General features: G+C 49.3%; 1 protein-coding gene across 1 annotated transcript in view; it reads left to right on the forward strand.

The window, feature by feature from the left end:
• Positions 1-20,793, forward strand: part of VPS53 (VPS53 subunit of GARP complex) — a 72,717-nt gene extending 51,924 nt beyond the window's left edge. The window contains exons 17-22 of the mRNA XM_054166293.1: positions 1,022-1,100; positions 6,065-6,213; positions 11,415-11,484; positions 14,345-14,482; positions 17,548-17,652; positions 17,977-20,793. Coding sequence (XP_054022268.1) covers positions 1,022-1,100; positions 6,065-6,213; positions 11,415-11,484; positions 14,345-14,482; positions 17,548-17,652; positions 17,977-18,147 — 712 coding nt within the window. The 3' untranslated portion in view covers positions 18,148-20,793. The remainder of the gene's footprint in view (positions 1-1,021; positions 1,101-6,064; positions 6,214-11,414; positions 11,485-14,344; positions 14,483-17,547; positions 17,653-17,976) is intronic.
• Positions 20,794-23,766: the final 2,973 nt, after the last annotated feature.

Genomic DNA, 23,766 nt, shown 5'->3' on the forward strand with positions numbered 1-23,766 from the left:
GAAATATTTTGAACAGTGAACTCCAGAACTTCACAAAGAAGATGAGAGGGAGGAAAGATGCTTTGAGGAGGCATTGGTCAGGTTTCTTACAGAGCTGCAATTTCCATCTGTGCTACCATGACAAGAAGGAGCCAAAGGAAAGTCCAATTCTTGCATATTTAATCCCAAAGTTACAAACAGGCATCTGTGATGGTTTGAAAAGCTGTGCTTAGGGAAACACAGTCATTTCTTGTAGCAGAAGCTGTGCTGTTGAGTGCTGGGTTACATGCCTCTGAGGGTGGTCTGAGTCGCTGCAGACTGTTTCTCGGTGTTGTTTTAGGATCAGTTGCACCTTTGTGCACGTCGTAACCTGGTGGCATCAAATATGTCTCTAAGCAATATCATGCTGTTTAAAAATTAAAAAGAGAGAGGGAGGGAGGGAGGGAGGGAGGGCAGTGTGTTTGATTAATGTGTCCTTTGGCCTGCTGTGTGTCTGAGGAGCTCAAACAATGGATGGCGGCGATCCTAGACGTAGTGTAAATAAGACATCAGCCTTGATCTGCTCGAATGGGAGCCACTTCCAGAGCTCAGACAGATGTACTTTTTAAAATCCTCCTTGCAAGTTTCTGTGAGTAGTAGAGTATTGACTGTGAGTAAGTGGAGAGATGATAAAATGGTAGTTTTGCACAGACTGGATTAAATTTGGAGCTGGGCTCAGAACTTGGAGGTTTCTCCTCTTCCTGATGTGAAGGTAGGGATTAGCCTTCCCGAAGCCTTTGACCTCCAGCCCCTTCCATGCGTCAGAACAGAAAAAGGTCAACTGTAAAAGTGGCCTCTCTGCCCTAAAGCCCATTGTGTAGCTCAGGCATAGCTTGCAGCACTTCCCAGCTTCTCCTCAGTGCAAGCTGTAGCCAGATGCCTCCCCAGCAGAAGGCTGCTGTCAGCTAGGAGCTGACTTCCCTCCTTCACGGCCGAACACAGCAGTTCTGGCTCCGTAGGGCTGAGGACTACTCTGAAACTCCTGCTTGTTTTTTTTTCACAGTGTGATCTCCAACAGCATACAGCTGTTAGTGCAGGACCTGGATGCAGCCTGTGACCCTGCCCTGACTGCTATGAGCAAGGTAGGGGATGGATTTGTTTGGGGAAGAGGTTGCCTTAAGATCCCTGAGGGGTTCTCGTTGCTTTGATTGCCTGATTTCACTTCTGACACATCCCTTTGATGCTGTTGTGAGATGCAGCCATGCATTGATTTCTGCTTGCTCCTTGAAGCAGCAATTGCTGTACTTACAAACTCATCCTTACTCCAAAACCTCCTATCATTCAGATGAGAGCTTTCATTCTTTCACAGCACATTAAACCACCTGGATAATAAAATCCTTTCTGTAAGTATCTTAAGGCTTTCTCTTTCCCCTCCTTAATGCCAACGAGAGCCTTGAAATTGGGAAAACTTTTGCTAGCTTGGAATTTCAAGTGCACCTTCTCCTTTGCTGTCCTCTTTGTGTTCTTTGACTAGGAGCTTTACAAGCCTGCCTGTTTGTGGCTGTTAAATGGGGGTACTCAAAGGGTAATGTGGAGCTGAGATCGAGCCCTGTTGCTCCTGTGATCCCCTCAAGGAGGCATGGAGCCATTCCTAGAGAGGCCCGAGTGATTAGTGCCTCAGGATTTTGTTGCAGTTACACTGCTGGCTTTCATACCTTTGAAAAGGCAGAGCTAGGGTTTTCTTGCCAAAGTATTGTGAAAACCCAGACTGCTTCAGACAGAGGTGAAGACAACAAAAGTGGATTGAACTATTTTCTTTTTTTTTTTTTCAAATTAGAAATATTAAGCACAGAGAGCTCCATGTTGGTAGGATCAACAAGCTGTCTCCCTGCCGTGAATTCAGTTCTCTCTTTATGATGTGTTCCAGCTGTAACTGCCCCAGCCACCCCCAGCTAATATTGGAAGTGGAATGCAGCTGGTAATAGAGCTTGTCCATGCTCCAAATGAAAAGAGGATTTTTATATCATTTTTTTACAATCTCAGCAAAGCAACAGCATTAGGAAGGGCTCAGTGCTTCAGGTGGGCTCTGTGTGTGTGTGTGCCATGGCAGTCCTCAGATCTGCTGAGCCCACAGAGCGTGGTAGGTAGTCTTTGAGTCACTGTGCTCTGCCTGTTTATACCCAAGCAAACCACAACCTTGAGAAAGCAGCAGCTGGCAGGCCATTTATTTTTGTCTTTGGAGCACTAGTAAAATGCAGCACATGTGATGGGACTGAGGATGTATAAACAAGTGAAGTGTTATGGAATTGACTAAATAAACAACTGGTCACTCCTGCACACATTCCACTATTTGCATCAGACAGAATCACTCTTAGGTGATTTTTACTAGACCTGGGTTTGGTGCGAGAGGTTTTTCTCTTTCCCTCACCCTCCTCCCTTTCCTTGAGGGCTGGGTTGTTCCTCCAACAGTTGAATGAGAAGTGCACATAGTTCTTTAAACACAGAGTTAGTTTCTGGAGGTGTAAAAATTCAGGAATTATTAAAGGAATAAAGAATGTGCCTGAGCCATTCCAGTTTCCCTGTGCTGGGAAGGCAGGTCTGTCTCCAGACCACTGCTCCATTAGGGCTCTTCCTTTGTTTAGCTTCATGTACTTCACTCTGGTCTCCTCCAAGACTGATGACTCCTACTCCTTTGTTGGAGTCTGGCTTTTTTTTTCCCTCTTGCAAAAATGTTCAGTAACTATAGAGGTGAATTAAGAAATACTTAAACCTCTAAATCCGCGTTGGCTGCTGGCCACTTTGAGAGATCTAACACAGAAAGTGGCATCGTAAATACTGCTTTCAGCTGGAAATGGTGCTGAGTTTCCCTCATTCTTTACTTTTTGTGTTCTGGAAGAAATGGTGAATGATGAGAAGGCCCAGAATTTATAGGTGATAATCTTGACTTGGACTTTACAGCAGGTGTGGAAGGATTAAACACGGCTGCAGGATGGGGAGCTGGGATGTGGAGTGGGAAAGGAATTTGCCCTAAACCCCTCTTGTCATATCCTGGATAACAAAGTGCTGTGAATGTGCTGTACTGCTCTGTAGCAGGCACTGAAATTGCCTGGTGTGTTTTGGTTTTAATTGTTGGGATGAGGGAACTGCTAATCCGTGTGGGATATTTGTGCCTCAATTAAGTTTATGGATTGCCCTGGATGAGGTTTGATTTACTTGCTGAATTAAGCATTGATTTATATCTAGAACTGTGCCTGTAATTGGGGCTGAGGGACATTTTAGTGACTCATACCCATCACTTGCTGGGGTTTTATGTTTTGCTAAAACCTTTTGGCACAGCTGCAGTCTCCTACTCCCCTACAACTGAGTGGACAACAGCAAGCACTTAGACATGGAGCTGTGATAGCCTCTCCAACAGAAGGAAAACCCTGGAGCAGGGTGATCAGAGCTGCCAGCTGCTAATTAAAAGTCAGCATGGGTGCTTTTTAGCCCTCAAACACAGGGCAGCATGCAGCAGTGCAACCCAAGACTTGTGTTGGGAAACAGGGGAGGCAGTTTCAAAGGCAGTTTCAAATATCTGCTGCCTGCAGCACCCACTGTCCTTCTTCTGCCTTCCACCTCTTCTTTCATGAGCCACAGAAGGTCAAGGGAGAAGGTGCTGGCCCATCAGTTGCAGATGCTGGAGCAGTGGAGTGCTGCAGACTTGGAGACTGATTCATCCTCCATGAAATCACAAAGTAACCCTTTTGCTGGACCACTTGAGTGCTGGACATGGAACAGGGACATGGAGGTTCCAGTTTTGGCCCAGCCACCCCACTTCCAGCTCTCTGGAGACATGGAGACCCACAGCTGGACAGACCCAGGGGCACTCTTGAGCCCCTGCTACGCCCAGAAGGTTGTACAGGTCTTGTTAAGTGCCAGACCACTAAAGTTCTGCTCAAGGTTTCTGTCTTCTCCCCTTTTTAAGAAAGCACCCCAGAATCTTGAGGCTCCTGTGGTTTTTGTTGTACAGCCCAGATATGGAGGTAGCACCAGGTCTTCAAACCTCTCCTTGCAGTGTGCAGGTGCCTTTTGGCCACTACTGGGGCACCCCCCCTGCATGGGGCTTCTCCCTTTGGCTGGTGAGTGCAAGGCCTTGCAGCTCCTGTGCCTTGGGCTCACTTTCAGCTTGTGTGTGTAAACTCTGTGGATATCCCAAGAAAAACACAGGACCAGGGAAAAAGAGGAATAAATTTCAAATGACAGGAACAAAGCTTTACCAGAAGAGTTGGGCTCATGTTTCTTTTGATGACTTTTCAGTATGTGTGCTATGTCTTCCACTGCAGCTACTGGGTTGGTTTTTTGTTGTGTTTTTTTTTTTTCTTGGGTGAAACACACCCACACAGACACACACACACACAAAGGGCTATTTTTACTGCTCATGCTTTAAAAGGTTTGCTGGTGAAGTATTGGTTTTGGAATGGAGAGCACCAAAATGAAAAAGCTACTGTTCTATTGTTGTTGCAATAATTCAACTCAGCAGTTCCTTCCCACTTTCTGGCCATTCTCACTACCTGGGGATGCTCTGTTGGTTGAGGATTGCTGCCTGTCAAGGAGAGGACAGCGTTGGGAATATGGGAGTCCAGCAGGGAGACAGCCACAGAAGTGTTTTCTTTGGGTATGACAAGCACCATGAGGAGTAGAAGAGCAGAGTAGTTGTCTCTTGAGCAGTCTTCAAAATGGAAGTAAGGCTTGGAGAGCAGGTGATGAGAGAGATCCCTGCTAGCTACCTGGAGAGGCAAGATGAGAGCAGAGAGATCCCTGCTAGCTACCTGGTGATGCAGGATGAGCAGAGAGGTCCCCTCTAGGTACCTGGTGATGCAGGATGAGCAGATTGGGGGTTTGGGTGCTTGGTTTAGCTAAGACAGCTTTGGTAGGACACATGCAGGCTCCCTCAGACACTGTGGTTTTGCAAAGAATTTGGCTTCTCTTGCCCACTGAGTCACTTCAGGCTGCATGTTTGGATGGAATTGACTCGGCTGGGTTGCAGTGGACAAAGCAGCCATAATTAAACCCAGGAACAAAACAACCTCACGTGCAAAATCCAGAACTTGAGAAAACAAGTTTGAGGACAAACACCCTCTCAGAAGACAAAGCTCATCTTCCTCATGTGCCCAGATTACTATCCTGATTTCCTATCTGTTTTCCTCCTGTTTCCTCTCTGGCACGAGCAGCAGCATCTCCACGCAGCTGGAGCACGTCGCAGAGCGCGTAGCCGCTGAACAGTAGCTCAGCTACCAGCACTGTGCTGGATGCTCCTGCTCCTTACTCAGCCTCGGTGACACGCAGGGATGCTTGGCCAGGGCCTTACCCAACTACCTCCTTTTTTGGTTTTAATTCACATGTGTGCTGCCTGTGCACTGCAGACGAGGCTCAGAGGCAGGGCAGTCGCACAGCTGGCTCGCAGGGGCTATTCTGTTGTGTGTCTGCTGACAGCAAGTGAAAACAAAATGGGAGCTTGAGGAACTCGTCTTGGTTTGTACTTTTTTTTTCACATGTATTTGGGGTGAGCTGCAGTTGGCATCCTAGCTTGTACACCACAAGTGTTTTCAGTCTGAGCTATGCTGGTGTGGAGTGCTTTGGACTTTTTAAGCCTGTTTCTACCTCTTCCATCTATCTGTCATCAGCCTCACCAGTATGAAAGTCTTGGCTGCCATACAGGAATCCAGACTTTGCAAGCTTGCAGATATTTTCTCAAATGCCTGTAATCAGGATTTCTATGGGCATTTCATCCCAGCAAACTGGAAACTGTTCAATATTGAGGCAGTCTGGCCAGCTCCAAAAGCCTTTTCCTCGTGGTCTGTGTTTGTGTGGGTGACCAGTCAGGATCTCTCTTTGCTCTGGTGCAGAAAGGGCTGTGCTAGGTTTGCTTCGTGTCTCGTTGTGGAAGGGGTTTTGCCCCGTCAGTGCAGTGGCAAAGAACTTGACCTTGGTGGTGAGTTCCAGAGGGAATCTCTTGATGGTTCCTTAGAGATCTGTTGGCAGGAAGTTTGCACACTTTTCCTTACCTACTGCCTGAACCTTAATGAATCCAACAGTCTTCTGGGTTATTTTTCTCCCCTTTGTGCAGATGCAGTGGCAGAATGTGGAACATGTTGGTGACCAGAGCCCTTATGTCACCTCAGTGATTCTCCACATCAAACAGAACGTTCCCATCATCCGTGACAACCTGGCCTCCACCAGAAAGTATTTCACTCAGTTCTGCATTAAATTTGCCAAGTAAGTAACCAGCATGGCACAGAGCTTATCGAGGGCTCTGCTTCTCTCCAGTCTGTATGTGATAATCTATTTGCTTTGCAGCGTGCGGTGTCCGCGGCTGTTAGTGTCTGTGTGAAGAACCTCTCCATCCAAGGAGACCACAGAGGGAGGTGGGGTAGGGCAGCAAACACCAGCAGCTGCTGGCAAGGTTAAAAGACACTTTCTTGTCTCAAGTTTCCTGCTGAGGCAGATTTTGTCAGGTGTTTGTGTTTAGTGGTTCCTCCTTACGTGCCTGAACCACCCCACAAAATAATCTGATGGTCACTGTCTGCTGTTTGCCAAGCACAGAAGGGTTGGGGTTGGATAAACATAAACTACTTTCAGTGTCTGAATGTAGACACAACTCTTCCTCTAGGGAACCCACTTTCCTTCCAGTGATAAGAGGCTGTGGTGCTTCCAGGTGCTGAGGCATTTGATGCATGTTTTGCCTCAGAGTAACTTATAACAGCAGGACATGTGTGAGGTGTGTTTTCTGCCTTCACAGTCTGAGAGCTGCTGTGCTGTGCAAAGATAGCTCAGTAGGGAGGGGGAAAAGACATTCAGATTTTAGGGGAATATTCTGAGTGTCTTTTTGGGATAGGATTTGAAGTTGAGCAGCATGGAAGAGCTGGCAGATGAGACACAGAAGCCCCTTGCCTGTGGAGGGTGCAGCTCTTCAGCATCTCTTGGAGATCCAGACTTTGAAGTTAGGTGTCTGAAACAAAACCACAGCTCTTGGAGAAGATACTTTGAACTCTTCCCTACTTGCCTGTGGCCAGCTGAGCTTTGCATGCCAGTGCCCCAAGAAAAATCCTCAGGAGGACACTGCCAACTGTAGCTGCTGCTTTTGGTGCTGCATGTGACTGTGCTGATAGACTCGGGAGCAGCACCATGCGTGTCATGTGTCACTCTGAAATACCTTAACGCTTCATTCATCTGTAATTAGCTAATCATCCTCAAATAAACTGCGTGGCCTGGCAGTTACTGTGCAGGTTTGAGACTGGAGCCTCAGCTCCTGCTTCAGCAGGGAGAGATGCAGCAGGCTCTTCTGAGAACTGTTAGCCTTCACAGCAGGGAGCCTGGCCTGAGAGTTTCATTCCCCCTTTCTATCTCTGGGTACTCATTAGTTTGCATTAAGGAGCAGTTACTGATAAATCACATTATGACATTGCCCATAATCACTGTTTGAAATGCTGTCCCAGTGAAAATTTATTGCACTTAAGCCTTCTATGTGGTCACGCTTGGATTTCGTATGGCTAACATGGTGATAAATAACCCCCCCCCATTTACTCAGCTGTTCACAGCACTCTCTTAATACCCCAGCTTAGCTGCCTCCCTTTTAACTTTATTGCTAAGCACATACCAAGTAAACTCCAGATAAAATCCCCAGTGCTCACATTTGGGGAGAGCTCACATCTAGCTGAGTGCCTGCATCCCGGTGTGGCCTGTAGCAGAGCGCAGAGCCCTGCAAAGCTGCTGCTCCGCTTCAAAACCCTGCAGCTCTGACCTGCAGCACATTAAACCTGAAACACAGCGCTGAACCCTCCGTGCGGGGGGTCAGGTTTAGAAGTGAAAATTTGGTTCCTGAAGATTGTTTTTGTCAGACGGTAGTTAGAGTCCTCCTGTGCAAGTTGGTTTTGAGGAGAGCCAGCCATCAGCTGGTCTGTTGGAAGTGCTTATAGCATTTGACTGCTTGCAAACGTTGGTATTTTGGAAGCTCTGAGTCCTTATGGAACATGCTGGCCTGCCCAACAGAAATACCTGGCCTTCTGTGTCCCCTCCACAGCACTGAAAGCCCTTTTAATGGGCATTGTGCTGCTCCCTATGTTAATGCCTGCGTCTTTGTGAGCTGCCAGCCACTTCTCGGCTCTAATGGATTGTGTAAAGCGCTGGTGTTGGGTTACAGGACCACAGGGGAGAAGGCATCTAAAGTCACTAAATTTAAAACGGAGCCATCTGAGCCAAGTCTGGGAGAAGAAAAATGACCATCAGAAGCTGCATCAGTCCTCTAACCTAATTTGTCATTTTTTGCTTTGTTTTGACCGATATGCAACCCACACTGCCTTGGGACAGTGAGAAGCAGCTGGCTTTGCAGCAGGCAGGGCGAGGGACTGCTGTCTCCTCACCGCACCTCTGTCCTTATCCTTTGAAATCAAAAACCGCCGCGGTGAGGCCGTGGCTGCTACGCAGGGATGTGTTTGGGAAGTCTGTGACCTGACCTCAATGAGGAAGAGATTAGAACCGAGAGACAGGAAAAACAAACAGCTCTGCCCCTCGCCAGGCTCCTCCAGCACCAACAGCCAGGCATGGTGGGTAACTGCAGCAGGCATTTTCTCAGCCCCCCCTTGGCCTTTGCATCCTGCTTTTAGTGAGAGGACTTGGGTGGAAGAAGATGGTGATGAGATGGCTTCTGGAGGTTTTGGAGCATCAGACTGAGCCAAGCCTGCAGGGGCTCGTCATCAGTTCTGGGGGTGGCATAAGCAAAACCTTTTTCAGCTGCAGTGACTCAGTGCCACCAGAGTGCTTTGAACAATGTCCTGCAGTAGCTTGTCTCCCACCAGACAGACAGACTGTGGTTGCATCTCTGTCTGCCTTGCTCAGCAATGCATTGTGTTTGATGCATCATCAGTGCAGGGGATTAGGAAAATACAGGCTTTGGCAGAGCTGCTGCCCTTGGATGGGAGCCTCTCAGATGCTGTGGTTTCTGTGCTTTAGGTTCCTAATCTGTCTTGCACTGCTTTATTATTACACTGGGGACTTGTCTGCTTCTATGGAGGGTTTGCTGGATTCAGTTTTATAGCTGAAGCTGTAAATGAATTCTGGCATGCAGTCTGGCTCTGTGAATGTGCAGGGAGTGGAGGCATCCAGAGTACAAAACCTGGTGCTGAGCACTGCCGCTGAACGTGCACGAATCCTTCCCATCGGGATGGCCTCCTAGTGCTGAGAGCCAGGCCTGGAGTCCAGCCTAGGCAAGAGGCTCCAGTCAGTGTTTCAGTCAAATGCAACTGCTCTTGATGGTCTCTGCTTGCCCTCCCCCCCGCCCCCCCCCAAAAAAAAACCCAACCCAACCCTTGGATCTGATGGCTTGTCTTGTCTGTCCTGATGGGGCTGGGAAGCTGTTTCCAATAAGGCAGCATGAAGGAAGAGGCATGTGGGGATGGAAGGTCACTCTCCCCTTCTGCACTGCTGGTGGGTGGCCATCTGACTAAAAGGGGCCTGGGAATTGTTTCACGCAAGACACAGTACTGTCTAGGGGAGACCATGTGCTTGTGTAGAGAAGAAGATTCAAACAAAAAGAGGAGAGGGGGTGCTTTGGCTGCTGCTCTGCCACCCTGCAGCAAGAGGCTGGCCCTGGTTCTCATACTCAACATCAGTGGCAGCTCCACACCTGACCTTCCAGAGGGAGGGAGATTTGGACCTATGTGTGAGATCAAAGGCACAATTAATCTCCTGTGCTCTTCTGCATCCAGAGCTGCTACCTATTGATCATTTTATAGCATCACCTAAGCTCCAGCTGTGCTTGGCACTCTCTGAGTTCCCTCTGGGAACCAGTTATCCATCTGAAAAATGGGCTTCTGAAACAGATAAGTGAATCTCTGCTGTGATGCTTTTGTGCAGGAGCAGGCAGGGCTTGTTTTCCTCCTCTTATTTATAATTTGTTGCCAAGGTTGTTTCTCTGGTGGCCAGATTCAAAACTGTTTGGGGCAGCCCAGTAGCTGGTGCTCAATAGGAGCTTGAAATTGTTCTCCTTGACACCTCTCCAGGAAAAGATGATTCACTGAGAGAGGTCGTGGCTGTGTCTGAGGGAAGGGAAGGAACCTTAGCTTGGAAGGACTCTTCCATGAACCATTGCTTTGGATTTGCTCAGCAGCTTGGCCTGCTCTGTGCCTGAGTTATGCTTTTGTCATTCTTCCGTGAGAAAGGGCAAAAAATAAATGTCCTGGCTTGGAAAACAGGTGGCAGGACAAACAAGATGCTGTCCCTGCTCCTTGTTTCGTGGGAAGGAAAGAAATAGCTTAGCAGATGCAGAGGGGAAATCACACTGAATTTAGATCATCACCATAAACAGCACCTCATTGAAGAGAACAGAAAACAGACAACTTAAAGGAACTTAGGACAGAGCCATTAAAATCTTAAGACCTGTCACCAGGTCATGGACAAGGTCCTGGAAACCTGAGCTGTGTAGGCATTCAGCCAAAGAGGACTGTGTGGAGGAGAGTACCTTAAAAACAAGGCAGCAGAAGGAAGACAGCAGCATGAGTTGTGTGGTCCTGATAGAGCTTGAGAGCTTGAGTTGCTCATGCTGGCCTCTCTCCTCACATTCTGAATTCACCTGGTGCTGCAACTTGGCAGGGTAGGTGGGGCAAGAGCTGGTCTCACAGCTGCTCAGCAGTGCTTCTGCTAGAAGGGAGCATCTGCTTCTCCACTGAAGAACGAAACTGCCACAAAGCCTCAAGTCAGGAAGCAAAAAGCTAGGAGCAAAGCTGACACTCTGGAGTACGTTGTCCAAGGTAGTGAATGCTGGGCTTCCATCTTTGCCAAGTTCTCCCTGGTTGTGTGTGCATGACTTAGTCACTTTCCTGAGTCTGGAGCCCACCTCAGTAAAATAGGATAATGGTGTTTTCCTTTTCACAAAACTCTTTCTTGTCTTGATTGTGTTGGCCAGAGGCTTTCTGGAGGAGTGCCTTTCTGTGCGTGTCCAGGGCCCAGCAGACCTCCAGCCTTGGCTGCACCTCAAGTTCAGCATTTAATATGCATGTTATGGAATTACTTGTATGCAGTAAAATGTAGGTTCTGGATACAATCAAGGCACTTCCACTCTTTGGATAACTGCACTGACCCTGGTGCCTTGCTGAGTTTGTTATGTGCAATAGTTTGCTTGTGTTTGACCTTGTGCTGTAATGCTTCATAAATAGCTTATCACAATTTATTTGCAGAGTTCCTGGGCAACTTCTCAATTATCTTTGAGATCAGTGTGGATTAAAGTAAAAGAATTGTACCTAGGGTTTGGGGGTTTTATTTATTTATCATACTTAATGTGTCTGGAATCAGCTGAAGAACCAGGCACTCACAGTGTCTTTGTGGAAAGCCCGGTCTGGGTTTGCAAGCGTTGCTACCACAGAAGTCTGTCTGACTCCAAACACTCAGGGGTAACTGTCTCATTTTGTATTTCTTCTCTGCAGCTCCTTCATTCCCAAGTTCATTAACCATCTCTTCAAGTGCAAACCAATCAGCATGGTGGGTGCAGAACAGGTAAGAAAAAGTAGTTGCCTTGGCTGTTACATTGTGTGACTTTGGGATTCAACAAGTTGAGGCAGTTTTGGGTAAACAGGGGCAGAGTGCTGGGTTAGGTGTCCTGAACTGGACTGAATGATCCTAGAGGTCTCTTCCAACCTGGTTGATTCTATGATTCTAACTCTGGTGCAGCCGAGGCAGCAAGGATGCACTCTGGGACCAGGCAGAGTGGAAGGAGGTTTATAGGGATCCTGCTGCAGCTGAACCTTTCCCAGGAGAGGGGTCCCAGGCACCTTCCCAAGCAGAGGAGCTCTTGCTTTGCTAAAGTAACCATAGCATAGGAACAACAAACCTCTTGTGCACCTGGCTGAAGTGTCAGGATGTCTTCAGTGTGCTGAAAAATTATTGCCACTTGGATTAAGGTAGGAATTTATGCTGTCCCTTGACAGGAGACCCTGTCTCCAGGTTGCATGTGAGTGGGCAGTGTGGGGTGTTTATTGTCTTGAGACCATGAGTGCAGCTGCAGAGCTGGGGCCCTTCATCTCCCACCCTTGCCTGTGGGCTGGGACCCTGCTGCTCTCGAGGATGACTCAGGATTTCAGCTGTCCCCTCACATGCAGCACCTCCCCTGTGGGCTGATTAAAAAGAAAAAAAGCAGAATTGTCTCTAATGGGACTGCTGTGAACTTCAAAACGGTGCTTTAAAAGCTGCTTGGGTTTTAGGCATCAAAGATGGGTTCTGAGCAGTGTGTGTCTGCAAAATGAAACAGGAGCTTTACATCAAAACCTTCCCTTTCTTAATGGAAAGCAAATGAGTGAAGCGTGGTTCCTGCTCATCTTGGGCACTGAGCAATAACCTGAGAGTGATTAAATGAAGTCTTTTTTTTTCTCTCTTTAAATCAGCATCTAAAGTGATTAATTGCTTGCCAGCAGTGGGCTTGTGTCTAAAGTTGAAAGGTTTCAGTATTACTGTGTTGGACTAACAGGCCCAAATTGCTGCTTTAAAGCAGATCAGGAGGGGTTTTATTAGCCTGATTCACAGTGAGGATCTCCAGTTGTAAGTGGGACTTAGATGTGCAGAGATCTTCAGAAGCTGCTCTCCTCTGTGTGGGTCCTCAATTCCCCTAGCATCTTCTGAGCACCCTCCTGATCACTCACTGGCATCTTTCCGTTCTGCTGCAGATGTTGCTGTGGAATTGCATTTTCCCAGCCCTAAACACAGCTTCTGCTGCTGCTTGCTGGTAATGGTGTTGGAAATCTGGACCCCAGGGTGGTATTCACAGAGGCATTTGGCGCAGGGAGTGAGACCTCCGCATGGGGTTTCACTTTCTGTGTTTGTCTCTCTGACTTAACAATTCTCCATCTCAAGCAAGCTTTGGCAGTGAGTTAGCGGTGCCAGGGCCCTGGTATGGGTCATGGGAAGAGACAGGGTGAGGGGACAGAGCCTGTGAGTGCTGTATCTGTGGGACAGGCTGCAGAGTGTGCAGAACTCCTGTTAGACACCAGAGCCTTTACGTGGGAGGATGTGAATTCCCCAACTGTGCAAAACCTGCCATCTATGAGATCCCTCCTAGGAATCCAGCTATGACAGCCTGAGCTGACATCAGGCTCCAGCAGCTCTGGGGTGCACAGAGCTTCTGGTTTGTGCTGTGGTTTCCTGGCTTCCCAGGATGAGATTGATGGCATTGGCTCATCTCATGCAAACTACAAAGCAGGCAGCACACAGCCATGATAGCTGCTGCAGATGACCCGGTCCAGATCTGAACTGGTGTCACCCACCAGCCCTCCTCCTCTTCAGCTCTTTGTGTTTGAGCTGAATTCCCACATGTGCCACAAAGGTTCCTATTGTTCATGGTGACTGCTGAAGGTTCTGCGGTGCCCCTAATGTTGTGTGTCCAGAAGAAGGAGCTTCCACCTTCTCCTGAGAGCCCTTTTGCAGGCAGTGCATGGGGTGTGCCAGCAGCCCAGTGGGGGCTTTCACATTCACTGCTGTAAATAAATTGATTTCAGATTTCTGTCCTTCACTGGCCTTGTCTCACCTCTTCAAACATACCTTGTGCAATCAAGAGAGTGTGGTATTTGGGATCATTTTTCCTCCAAGAAGCCCTAACCCACAGCATTTTGTCACCAGACAGCGCTTGTCTGGGCTGAATTTCTTGGCTGCTCCTTGCTGCTTATTCAGTCACTGGCATATAAAAACCAGCACACACTGGAGGCATAGAGTACCAGTGAACACAGGATATTGAGCAGTTCTCAATGTAGCTCTATTGTGTTGAGTTTTCTTTTTAAATATAAATAAATAAATAACTCAAGTGGTTGAGTAAATGCAGAGAAGCCAGCAGTGAGTGGCTGGTGCAGGAGGAAGCGTGGTGTTAATTCATTTGACCTCAGTACTGAAATAACGATACAGCTACAGGTAATGGAGATTGTTTCACTTCATACTGGTGAGGGTAGAAGGACTGGAAGCCTGTGCCTTGGGGGCCAGATGTTGAGCTGCCATCAGTCATTTTGAGACAGCAGAGGAGTGCTCTGTTAAAATCAGCAGTGCTGATGCAAATCCACAGGTGGTCATGTCCCCTTCAGGTGTCATTATGTGAGTCAATCCCTCCTGTTCCTGCAGTCCAATTACCAGGATTTTTTCCAGTGTGGGAATGGACTTTCAAGACCCATCTGGATGTGTTCCTGTGTGACCTGCACTAGATTATATGGTTATGTGGTCCTGCTCTGGCAGGGGGGTTGATCTCAGGAGGTCCCTTCCAACCCCTAACATCCTGTGATCCTGTCAAGTGCTGAACTTTAAGGATGTTGGGTTATAGCAGCTGATGGAGTTTGCTAAAAGGGCCCTGAATAAGGGGTTATTATGTGATTCACTATTGCAGTTGCTGCTGGACACTCACTCTCTGAAGATGGTTCTCCTGGATCTGCCCTCCATTGGGTCCCAAGTGGTGAGGAAGGCTCCTGCCAGCTACACAAAGATAGTGGTGAAAGGCATGACTCGGGCTGAAATGATTCTGAAGGTAACTCAAGACTTTTGATAACCTGCCAGGCAGACTGCTGGACTGGGAATGGGAGTGAGTGAATTCCAGGGGGCCCTTCCTTTGAACACAGCAATCTGTGATTGCACGTGAACGTATGTGAGCTTGTCCGGGTGTGCTGCCAGCTGTTCCCCACAGCTGGCTTACTCGCTCGGGTTTGCCCCCACTCCCTTCTAACATCACAGCTGAGTTTTCAGCCTCATTTTTCAAGGTAACCAAGGGCTCAAGTTCTGCTTACTAGGAGAGCTGGGGCACCACATTCCCTCAAGAGCTTGTGAAAATCAGAGCTAGCATCCATAAGTGTCTGCTGCAGGGCAAACCCTCCAGTTCAGGTTACTCCAGGCCTTTGTGCAGACTCCATCATGCAGGGGAGCCAAGCCGTGCTTGAGTCACCTGTTTACTGTCTAGTGTAACAGCCAGTGCAAACATGTCTGGGTTACTGTATTCACCAGAGTCCTTTCTCATTTTCCAGACCTGGTGCCTGGAAAATGACCCAAAAGCAATGTGTTGTCTTCATAAAAAGTAACAAGCAAAGCAATCTCCCCCTCCCTGCTCTTGCTGAAGCAAGAAGTTAGGTTTCATCCCAGGAGAAGCTGTGGGAGCTGTGCAGTTGCACCCTCCTGGGCAATGGGATTGTCCCTAGCTCGCTAGCAATGCTGTGGGGATGTTCCTGTGAGGGAATTAACAGGACCTGAGGTCAGGCAGGACAGGCAGCTGCCAGCCAAAGCCTCCTGTAAACAGCAGCCAAGGCACGGGCAGGGGGTGTGGAGCTCAGGCTCTCCATGCTGCAGCTCAGTGTGGCTTTGCTCCTGAGCCCAAGGTAATGCCCCAGCTGAGTTTGTGTTCTGAATTCAGAAATTCCTTCTGCAATTCCATGCTTTTGGAGTAAGGTGACTGAGGTGTTAGTAATAGGTTCAAGTCTAAATTTTCTTAGAAATGACCTGCAGAAGAATCCCCTGCAGCTGCTCACACAGGAGCAGGGAAGATTGGTGCCTGTTGCCTCCAAGGAAGTTCTGTGTGACTCGGAAAAGTAACGGAGTTCATTTGTCTGCTCTAAGCATCCCATTGGCTTCATCAGGATTGAGATGAAAGTGGCACAGGAAGTGCCTGTGGCAGGGAATGCAGTCTGCAGAGGTTGGCTGGTCTGCAGGCTGTGACCAGTATGGCTTCTTTAGACATCCCTGCTGCTGCATGAAGCACTCTGCTGGCCCCATCCGAGGGCTCCATGTTGGTGTAACTTGAACGGTGATGTGTGCGTGGAGCTCTGCGGAGCTGCTGTGTAAAAATAAGGCCCTGTGTGATCAGGGGCTGATGGGGCTGGATGCTGGGATGGAGCAAGTTTGTTAGTCCTAGTGACTGAATAGATCATCCTCAGTCCAAATGACCCACAGACAGTGTTTGGGGCTGGAATCAGCACCCATCTCTTGGGTTTGGGAGAGGAAAAAGGCTCTCAGCGGTGCCTGGTCCAGCTGGACCATCAGTATTCCTGTAGGAAGGTTTCTTTGCAGGAGTGAGGACCTGACTGATCCTCTCTGGCTGTTCTGTTTGCCTTGTGGGTTGTCTCTTTTTATCAGTGCTCAGACTCTTCTCTGCAGTTTCCAAATGGTACATTAAAGAGCCTTTTCCCTAAGAGCTGTGTCACCCCAGCAGCAGCAGAGGCCAATACACTTCTCACTATTTTCAGAGCTCTCCCACCTAGTACCAAGATGGTTCAGAAGCACTGCTTCTGTTGCATACAACAATACCACTATACAACATCATGCCTGGGCTTATGGTGGTGCAGCTAATTCAGCAGGAGCAGTAGATGACAAGAGCAAATTAATTCAGCTAAGCCCTACAAAGCGTGGCTGCAAGCGGGGAGGAGGGCGTCGGGGCGCGCACATCCCGCAGAGCTCCTTCCTTTCTGCTCTGGCTCCCCTCTCTGAAGTTCCAGCTTTTCATCTTGGCAGAAGATTTTTACAAGGGCTGTAAATTAAGGATTTATAAGTGTATACATGGCTATGATGTTTCATGGGTCTGAAGTGCGGGAAAAGAAAGAAACGTCTCGGTGACAGAATACAGTGTGGGGTGAGCTGGGTCACTGGAAACATATGGAAATGTTTTCAGAGACAGGGAAGAGTCTGGCTCTGTGCTGTTTCTGCCCTGTGTGCATGCACACATCCACACACACTTCCCCAGAAAGGTGGGTTTGCTGCCCAGCATTATCAAAAATGTGTTCTCTGTGGAGCTCACTGCTTATGGAAGGAAAAATCTAACAATGAGTAATCATCTTTCCAGCTTCAAGGCTGTGTTAATTTTTTTTCCTGACCTGACCATTGCTGGGTCTCAAGGGTGTGAGCTCCGGGGCAGATGTCAGTGAGGGATTCTCATGCTGCTTCCCAGACTGTCCAGAGGAGTTGCACCTGAAGGACAGAGTGGCTGCATGTGGCACTGCCCACCCATTGGATTACAAGTCAGAAGCAGGGCTGCACAGCAGATTGCTCTGACCCACGCTGTGCTGGCACTGTGCAGTGTTGTCAGGTTCCCCTGTGCTGGAGGGAGCAAGAGAAACACACCATCCAGAGGGTCTGGACTGTGTCCAGGCTGCTTGATTTGCTGGGGACTTCCTGAGTGTCACCACCACCACCAGTGCTGCCTTTCTTCCCCAGACAACTGCCCAGGAAGTCTTCCCCTTGCAAAAAGATAAAATCTTGAGCTTTGACAACATGCCAGTGCCTGCCAGCCCACAAAGTCCTCTCTTGCTCTTTGAACACAACTTACAGCCCTGTGGCAATTTTATGTTGGGGGGAATATTCAACCCACCACAAGCCCCTTGGGTCCAGCACCACTGTTGTGCAGGAAGAGACCCCATCCTCCTCCTTTATCCTTTCTTTACTTCACTCACCCTTCCCTCTCAGTTACTGGCAGCACATACAGCCTCACCTTTGTTCCTTGAGCATTTTCTTTTCAGAGAAGCCATTCCTGCTATCATTTGTGTGCCTGAGTTCACTGAGTGCTGCCTTTAGCTCTTAAAATTTGTCTGATCTCTTTTTCTTCTGCCCTGGCAGGTGGTCATGGCTCCACACGAGCCACCAGTTGTGTTTGTTGACAATTACATCAAGCTCCTTGCTGACTGCAGCACCGACACTTTCCAGAAGATACTGGATATGAAGGTTAGAACTAGTCCCAAAGAGTTGATGCTCATCCTCTAGCAGAGGATTGCTGGTGACTTATTTTCTGTAGAACTATATGGGGGCTTGGGAGTGGGAAAAGCACTGAGGCAAGTGTGTGTAGAGCTGCCACTGAAGAAGAGCTTTTCAGCTGGCTTTGCACACTCATACCTTGTCTGGCTTGGTTTCCTCGGGATCATCCAGAGGTCTGCATGCAGCTCTTGGTGGGTGAACAGAAGGCCGAGGTTTGAAGTCAGCTCTCCTGCAGCTATTCTTGTGCATGCCTGCTCCCAGGACAGTGAAGTCTGACCCTCTTTGCTCCCACAGGGCCTGAAGAGGAGTGAGCAGAGCACCATGCTGGACCTCTTCCGCCAGCGCCTGCCGGCTCCCCCCTCCGGCGTGGAGAACAGCAGCTCCCTCTCGCTGAGCGCTCCCACCCCCGAGCAGGAGTCCTCTCGGATACGCAAACTGGAGAAGCTCATCAAGAAAAGGCTCTGAGTGAGCAGAAGGAAACTCTGTTGCTCAGGACTAGCTGCAGTGACTGGGAGCAGAGCTCTTTGGACTTATGATTTACAGTATGCTGCTGAGAAATCCGTGTCCCATCGCTCCCATGCCCTGTGATCTCTTAACCGTCTTACACCGAGGTGCTGCAGCTGCATTCAGACCAAGGAGAATCTGACCAAGGTGTTTGCTTTTGTGTATCTTAGCAGGAGTGAAACCCAGGACATTGCTGGCTCCACGTGATGGAGAAAATAGGAGGTACCTGGAAGTCAGCAGCTACAGGAACAGTTTAGGTGGATTCCAGGTGGCTGTGATACACTTGGTGTCTCAGCCTTCAGCCTGGCTGGGCTCCTGAGGATTTTGCCTGAGAGTTTGGTGTTGCTGCTCACTCTCAGCTGCAGAGCTGTTCCTGTTTCATTATTTATTGCAGGAGAGGGGACCAACTCCAAACCATCACCACCACCAAAAGTACCCTAACCCTTTAGCAGCTGGCCTCCAGACATCTGCAACTCCACTGAATTAATGAGATGCCCCAAAGCAGATTTCTGCCCTGCTCCCAGGACAGGCATGCCTAAACCACCAGTAAAGCAGTGAGGAGGAGAGGGCTGAATTAATGCCTTCTGCACCTTGGCAAGCCTCCTGCCAGCAAGCCAGCAGCCTCAGTCACTGTTACAGCTTGAAGGCCAAACCCTAGACATCTGCAGAGCCCATTCCAGCTGCTTGTTATTTCTCTTGCATGTGCTGGGCTCGCCCTCTGTCCCTGAAGGGAGTTCCCATACCACATCTCACCCTTTCTCCACAAAGGGCTGTTCATGGAGCAAGTGTCAAACAGCACCAGCCCTTCGTTCTCACGCCAGCAGGGGTGTGCCCCTTTGGCACCTGCACTGCCCTGCAAGGAGAGTTGCTGGAAATGCTGGCTTTAACAGCCTCAGACTTTGAGGGCATTCCTCTCCTCCTCTTCCTCTGAGTTTCAGCTTTTACCAGTGCAGAGAGGAGAAGCAGAGGTGGAATATTTTGGATAACCCACCAACTCCTGTTGGCACCCAGTCAGGGTGGGGATGGTGGGGTGCACCCTGCCTGTTGTGTGAGCTTCAGTGCAGGGAGATATTGCCTCATCATCAGCAGTGCTGGATTTATTCCTAGCCTCCTCTGTACCCTTTTTGGAGGACTTCGAAGGCAGATACCCAACCATGAACAATTGAATCCTCTGTGGGTTTGGGGACAGACTGACCAGTTGTGCCTGTTTTATCCTCACCCAAGCTTCAGTTGCCTGTGCAGGATAAAGAAGTCCTGTACCAGTTTGGTGAGTGAGGAGCAATCATGCTGTCAGATGCCTTCCTGGGAGGGTCATGCTCCCCACCCCATCAAGTTTGGGCCTTAGGACTATGTTTACTGGGGGCTGTGCTCACGAGGGATTGTCATGCTCACTGCTGCACAGCAGGGAGAAGAGGATCAGACATGCTGCAGGAAAATGAGGTCCATCCACCGAAACCCAGAGCTTTACTGGGATCAGGGAGCAAGGAGGTGAAATGAGGAATTCCCTGAGTGAGGCAGAACCTGGGCTCACACTGCCTCTGCCTGCTGTTGCTTCAGCACTGTCCTCTCTTGGGCACAGGCTGCTCCCTTTCCCCCTTCTCAAACTTACAGCTGTGGGAGGGCAGACTTGGTGCCTGGTTGGTAAAATCCTGTCCTCCCTTCCGAGAGCTGCCAGCTGAGCCTGCACTTGAGCAGGCAGGAGTTGATCACAGGGTTTGAGCAGGAAGAATGAATCCACAGAGATGAAATCCTTACTGGTCAGGTTTCCAACACTGGGTGCATTTTCAGGGCTGCCCAGGCTTGGGCCCATGGTGTGCAGGTGCTCAGCTGCAGAGAGCTGTGGTGGTGATGTCCGTCACAGAGCAGCGTTGACAATGCTTGTGGGGAGGATTGACGATTTGTAGTCACTCCAGATTTACAAATCTCCCTGAGTCTGCTGCTGCTTCATTTATTTCCTCTCCTAATTTCACCTCAGGTGGCCAGAGAAGGAGCAGTGGCTGAAAGCACATCAGGGTTACGAGCGGCCGTTCCCCGAGGACAGGTTATCTCGGGGGTGCAGGATGGTTCACAGGTTATCAAATGCAGTAGCCAGGGAGGGGGCAGCACGGGTTTGCAGAGATTCATTATTCCCGTGGAGGGATGGATAATTTATTTGAGATTAATTTTCCTTCGCTTTGTCTATGGATGACTCTAACTAAATTATGAATAGCTGAAGCTGAAGTTACTGTTGCGTGTCTTTCCCTGAAGGCTTCCCCCTTTTCGTTCTCCACATCTCATCCTGGAGAGAAGAGGAAATAAAAGGAAAATGAGGTTTTAGTTTCAGCCCTTGAAGAATGCTACAGGTCTGGGTGTTGGCAGTTCTGCTTTTAGAGAGAGCAAGGCTGCATTTTTCTACTTTCAGTATCAGGGGCTCGTCCCCTCGGCACTTAGATACTTCTCACATTTGGTACCTCTGTAAGCAGAAGTCAACCCTTTGGGGTTTGCATCTCCAGGGATTAAAGGATGATAGTTTTTGTTTTCTGTATAAAATGCTACTCTTAAAGGTTTTCATCCGAGGTATAATTCTGGCTGTCTGTCGGAGTGTGACACTAAAGTGAATTAAATGGTTACTGACGTTACTGCTGTTCATCTGCTGGGTGTTTTTCTGTCCAGCTGCCGCGCAGCAAACCCCAGGGCCAGGCCGGACCTCACCCTAAACACGCCAGACCCAGGGCGCTGTGCTGTTCTGCATGACTCTCTCTTCTGCACCTTCTTTCTTCTGCCTTTTCCACCTTCTGCTGCTCCAGCAAGCAGCTCCCCACCATCAGTATCTGCATGCACGGCAGCTCCCTGTGCCACGCAGGCGATTCAGCAGAGCTGACCTTGTGCCCCTAAGTAATCAGATAATTTCTGATGCCTGTAACTGCTGGAGAGATTTCTGAGCGATCCTAATTTTTCCTTTGAAATGAATTAAGAGGTGGTGCCTTTCTTCCACACGATTCGTGATGCTGGAGGAGTTTCTTTCTCCTGGAGAATGAATGACTCACTGGCTTTTCTCCTACGGCTCTGCCGGTCCTGCCCCCTCCGCCCTTGGGCAGGAGCAGCCCGCGCCAGCCCGACGCGGGTGTTTATTTCTTTCACCAGATTTACAGCCCTCACTTGGAGCTGTGATGTCCAAGTCTCCACAAGCCTTTTCTTGGCCGCAGCTGGGCGGATGCTGTTGGGCAGCATCAAGCCACTGCTCTGCTGTGCTTAGGGAAAGGAGCTGAAGCTCTTTGGGCTGTGTCAGAAAAGGCTCTGCAGAAGGCGTTCCTGCCCTCGCCTGCTCCGCTGGGGCTGGTTACACAGCTAGCGCTGCCGTCACCCACAGCTCTGCCTTAAGTCTCTGCTCATTCCCTCCTTTCAGCCAGAGCAGCTCCCCCAGTCCTGAGCTGGAGTCCAAGTGGGAGCACGTAGGCTGGAGCACTTTGCTAGCCTCACCTTTGAGAGCCTGGGGATCCCGGATCTAGCGCTGCTTGGGGTGCTGGGGTGTCCCTGCTGGAAGGGAGGCAGGAGGACAGCCCCTGTGCCCTCACCTCACCTGGGATGTAGGGTTATCAGGACTAAAGTACTGCTGTTGCAGTGTGCTCAGGCCCTTGTGTAGTGCTGGCGTCCTCCTGGTTTCTGGCAGGACACAGGGAGCCCAGGATGTCTGGATCCAGTGGGGAAATCATCCTTTGGAGCTTCCCAAAGCCCTGAGAAAAACCTGAGCTCATGGCTGGGCAGTTCATGAGGGTGATGGTGGCAGGGCTGCAAAAGCTCATCAAAACTCAACAACTGCAGAGATGTGCTGCCAGCATCTGTCCCTGCAGCCAGAGCACTCAAACCCACTCTCAGGGCCTCCATCAATCCCACTGCTTGGAAGCATTGCTGTGAGCGTGACCCGGCGGGTTCATGGACTGCCCTACAGGGAACAGCCTGGCATTTCCCATTCTTTGGAAGTAATTTTCCATCGTTATCAGATAACACAGGATCCTTCTGATTTGCTCCCCCCTGCCTGCAGTGAGTTCCCCCCTCCCCGTGTCAATGTGTCTATTGTGTGGTTGCTGATTAAGCTGAGCACACCCAGCCCAGTGGAAAGTCCTTTATGGAAGGAGGATCTTGATAAGATCCTCATATCTGCTCTGTGCTGGCTGTGTGTGAGCAGTTAAAAAGTAAATAACATGGACAAGCAGGCCACGATGTGCAGACAGGGGAAAAGATTTCCGATGCCATCGGGGGCTGCACGGATCAGTACGGTTCGAGCAGCTCAGCAGCCAGGCCCTGTGCACAGTGGCTGTCGACAGTGGGTTAGTTATTGGGTAGTTAACATTCTAGTTAACTATGTTCTGGGTTAAACACAGTATGGTTCATCCCAGTAGGAGAATTTGCAGCTCTAGTTGTTGATGCTTCAGGAGACCCTCAAGTCTGAGCCCAATGGGATCCCCCTCAGCTGCTCAGACACCTCTGTTTCTCCTGCCAAGCCTGGAAACAGCCTAGAAGGGCACAAAAATCTTGTCCTTTGTGTCAAGCCAGGATGGATTGGGAGAGTTTTCTGCTACTAAATGAAGAGCAGCAAGATTTCCACAAGCTTGTACGTCTCTGCTCATCCCACGTGTGGCCTCATTAGACCCCAAGGCCTCACACTTGGATGTTGATCCCTGTGGAGTAGCCATGGGGACCCCCAGAGCCCTCAGAGGTGGCTCGCTGGGAGGTGCCACAGGTTCCCCCCTCCTAAATTGCACTAACTCAGTTACTGGCAGCATGGCTTTTAGCCCAGGAGCTGCACAGCAGCTCTGAAATAATGATTGTGTTCATCTGGAAGCTGCTCCAGCACCTTCTGAGGCATCTGATTTCATAAAGGCCTTTTATGGGAGATCTTGGAGCAAGGAGTGATCAACATCCCCGTTAGAGACCGGAATCTCTCGGGTTTGGGATGCATTTAAATCAAAAGGAAGAAAACACCTGCCCAGCACATTTGCTCAGACCCCAAAGATTACAGTCAACATTTCTAATGTTCTTTTTCTTTCCATCTGCATTTTTCAGCAAAGACAAACAGCCTCATAGTATTCTTCAAAGGAATGTAAATTCCTTGAGGAAGTCTCCGGAGTTCCCAGCACCACATAGCTGCAAACCACAGACGCCTACGGCTGAAAGCTCTGCTCTGCTTTTAATTTTGAGGCAGGGAAGGAATTCTTTTCAGGGGTTTGGGTTCACTTGTGCTGGGCCTGTCAGGCCAGACTGCTTGTTACTGCACAGGGGAGTGTTGACTTTGGCTGGCTGCAGACAGTTGCTTTCCCTCCACAAGAGTATTCCCCCACCAAATCTGATGACATGGCGCAATTATTTCATTAGGATTTTCCAAAAAACGTTCCCTTGGTCTCCTCCAGTGCTAGAAGGAACTTTCCCTCTGCTTGCTTGTTTCAGCTTCAGCAGCTTTGCCTGAAAAAATGCAATTAAGGGTGGCAGTTCTGCTGCCTGAGTCTAAATCCTCAGGGTGGAGGGTTGAGAAAGAGCAGCCCTGCAGGAAAACTGTGAGTTTGGAAAGGTGTCTGTAACCCCCTGGGAATGACTGAAGCCTGC

Source organism: Dryobates pubescens, chromosome 13, assembly GCF_014839835.1.
Source record: "Dryobates pubescens isolate bDryPub1 chromosome 13, bDryPub1.pri, whole genome shotgun sequence".
Taxonomy (NCBI): Eukaryota; Metazoa; Chordata; class Aves; order Piciformes; family Picidae; genus Dryobates; species Dryobates pubescens.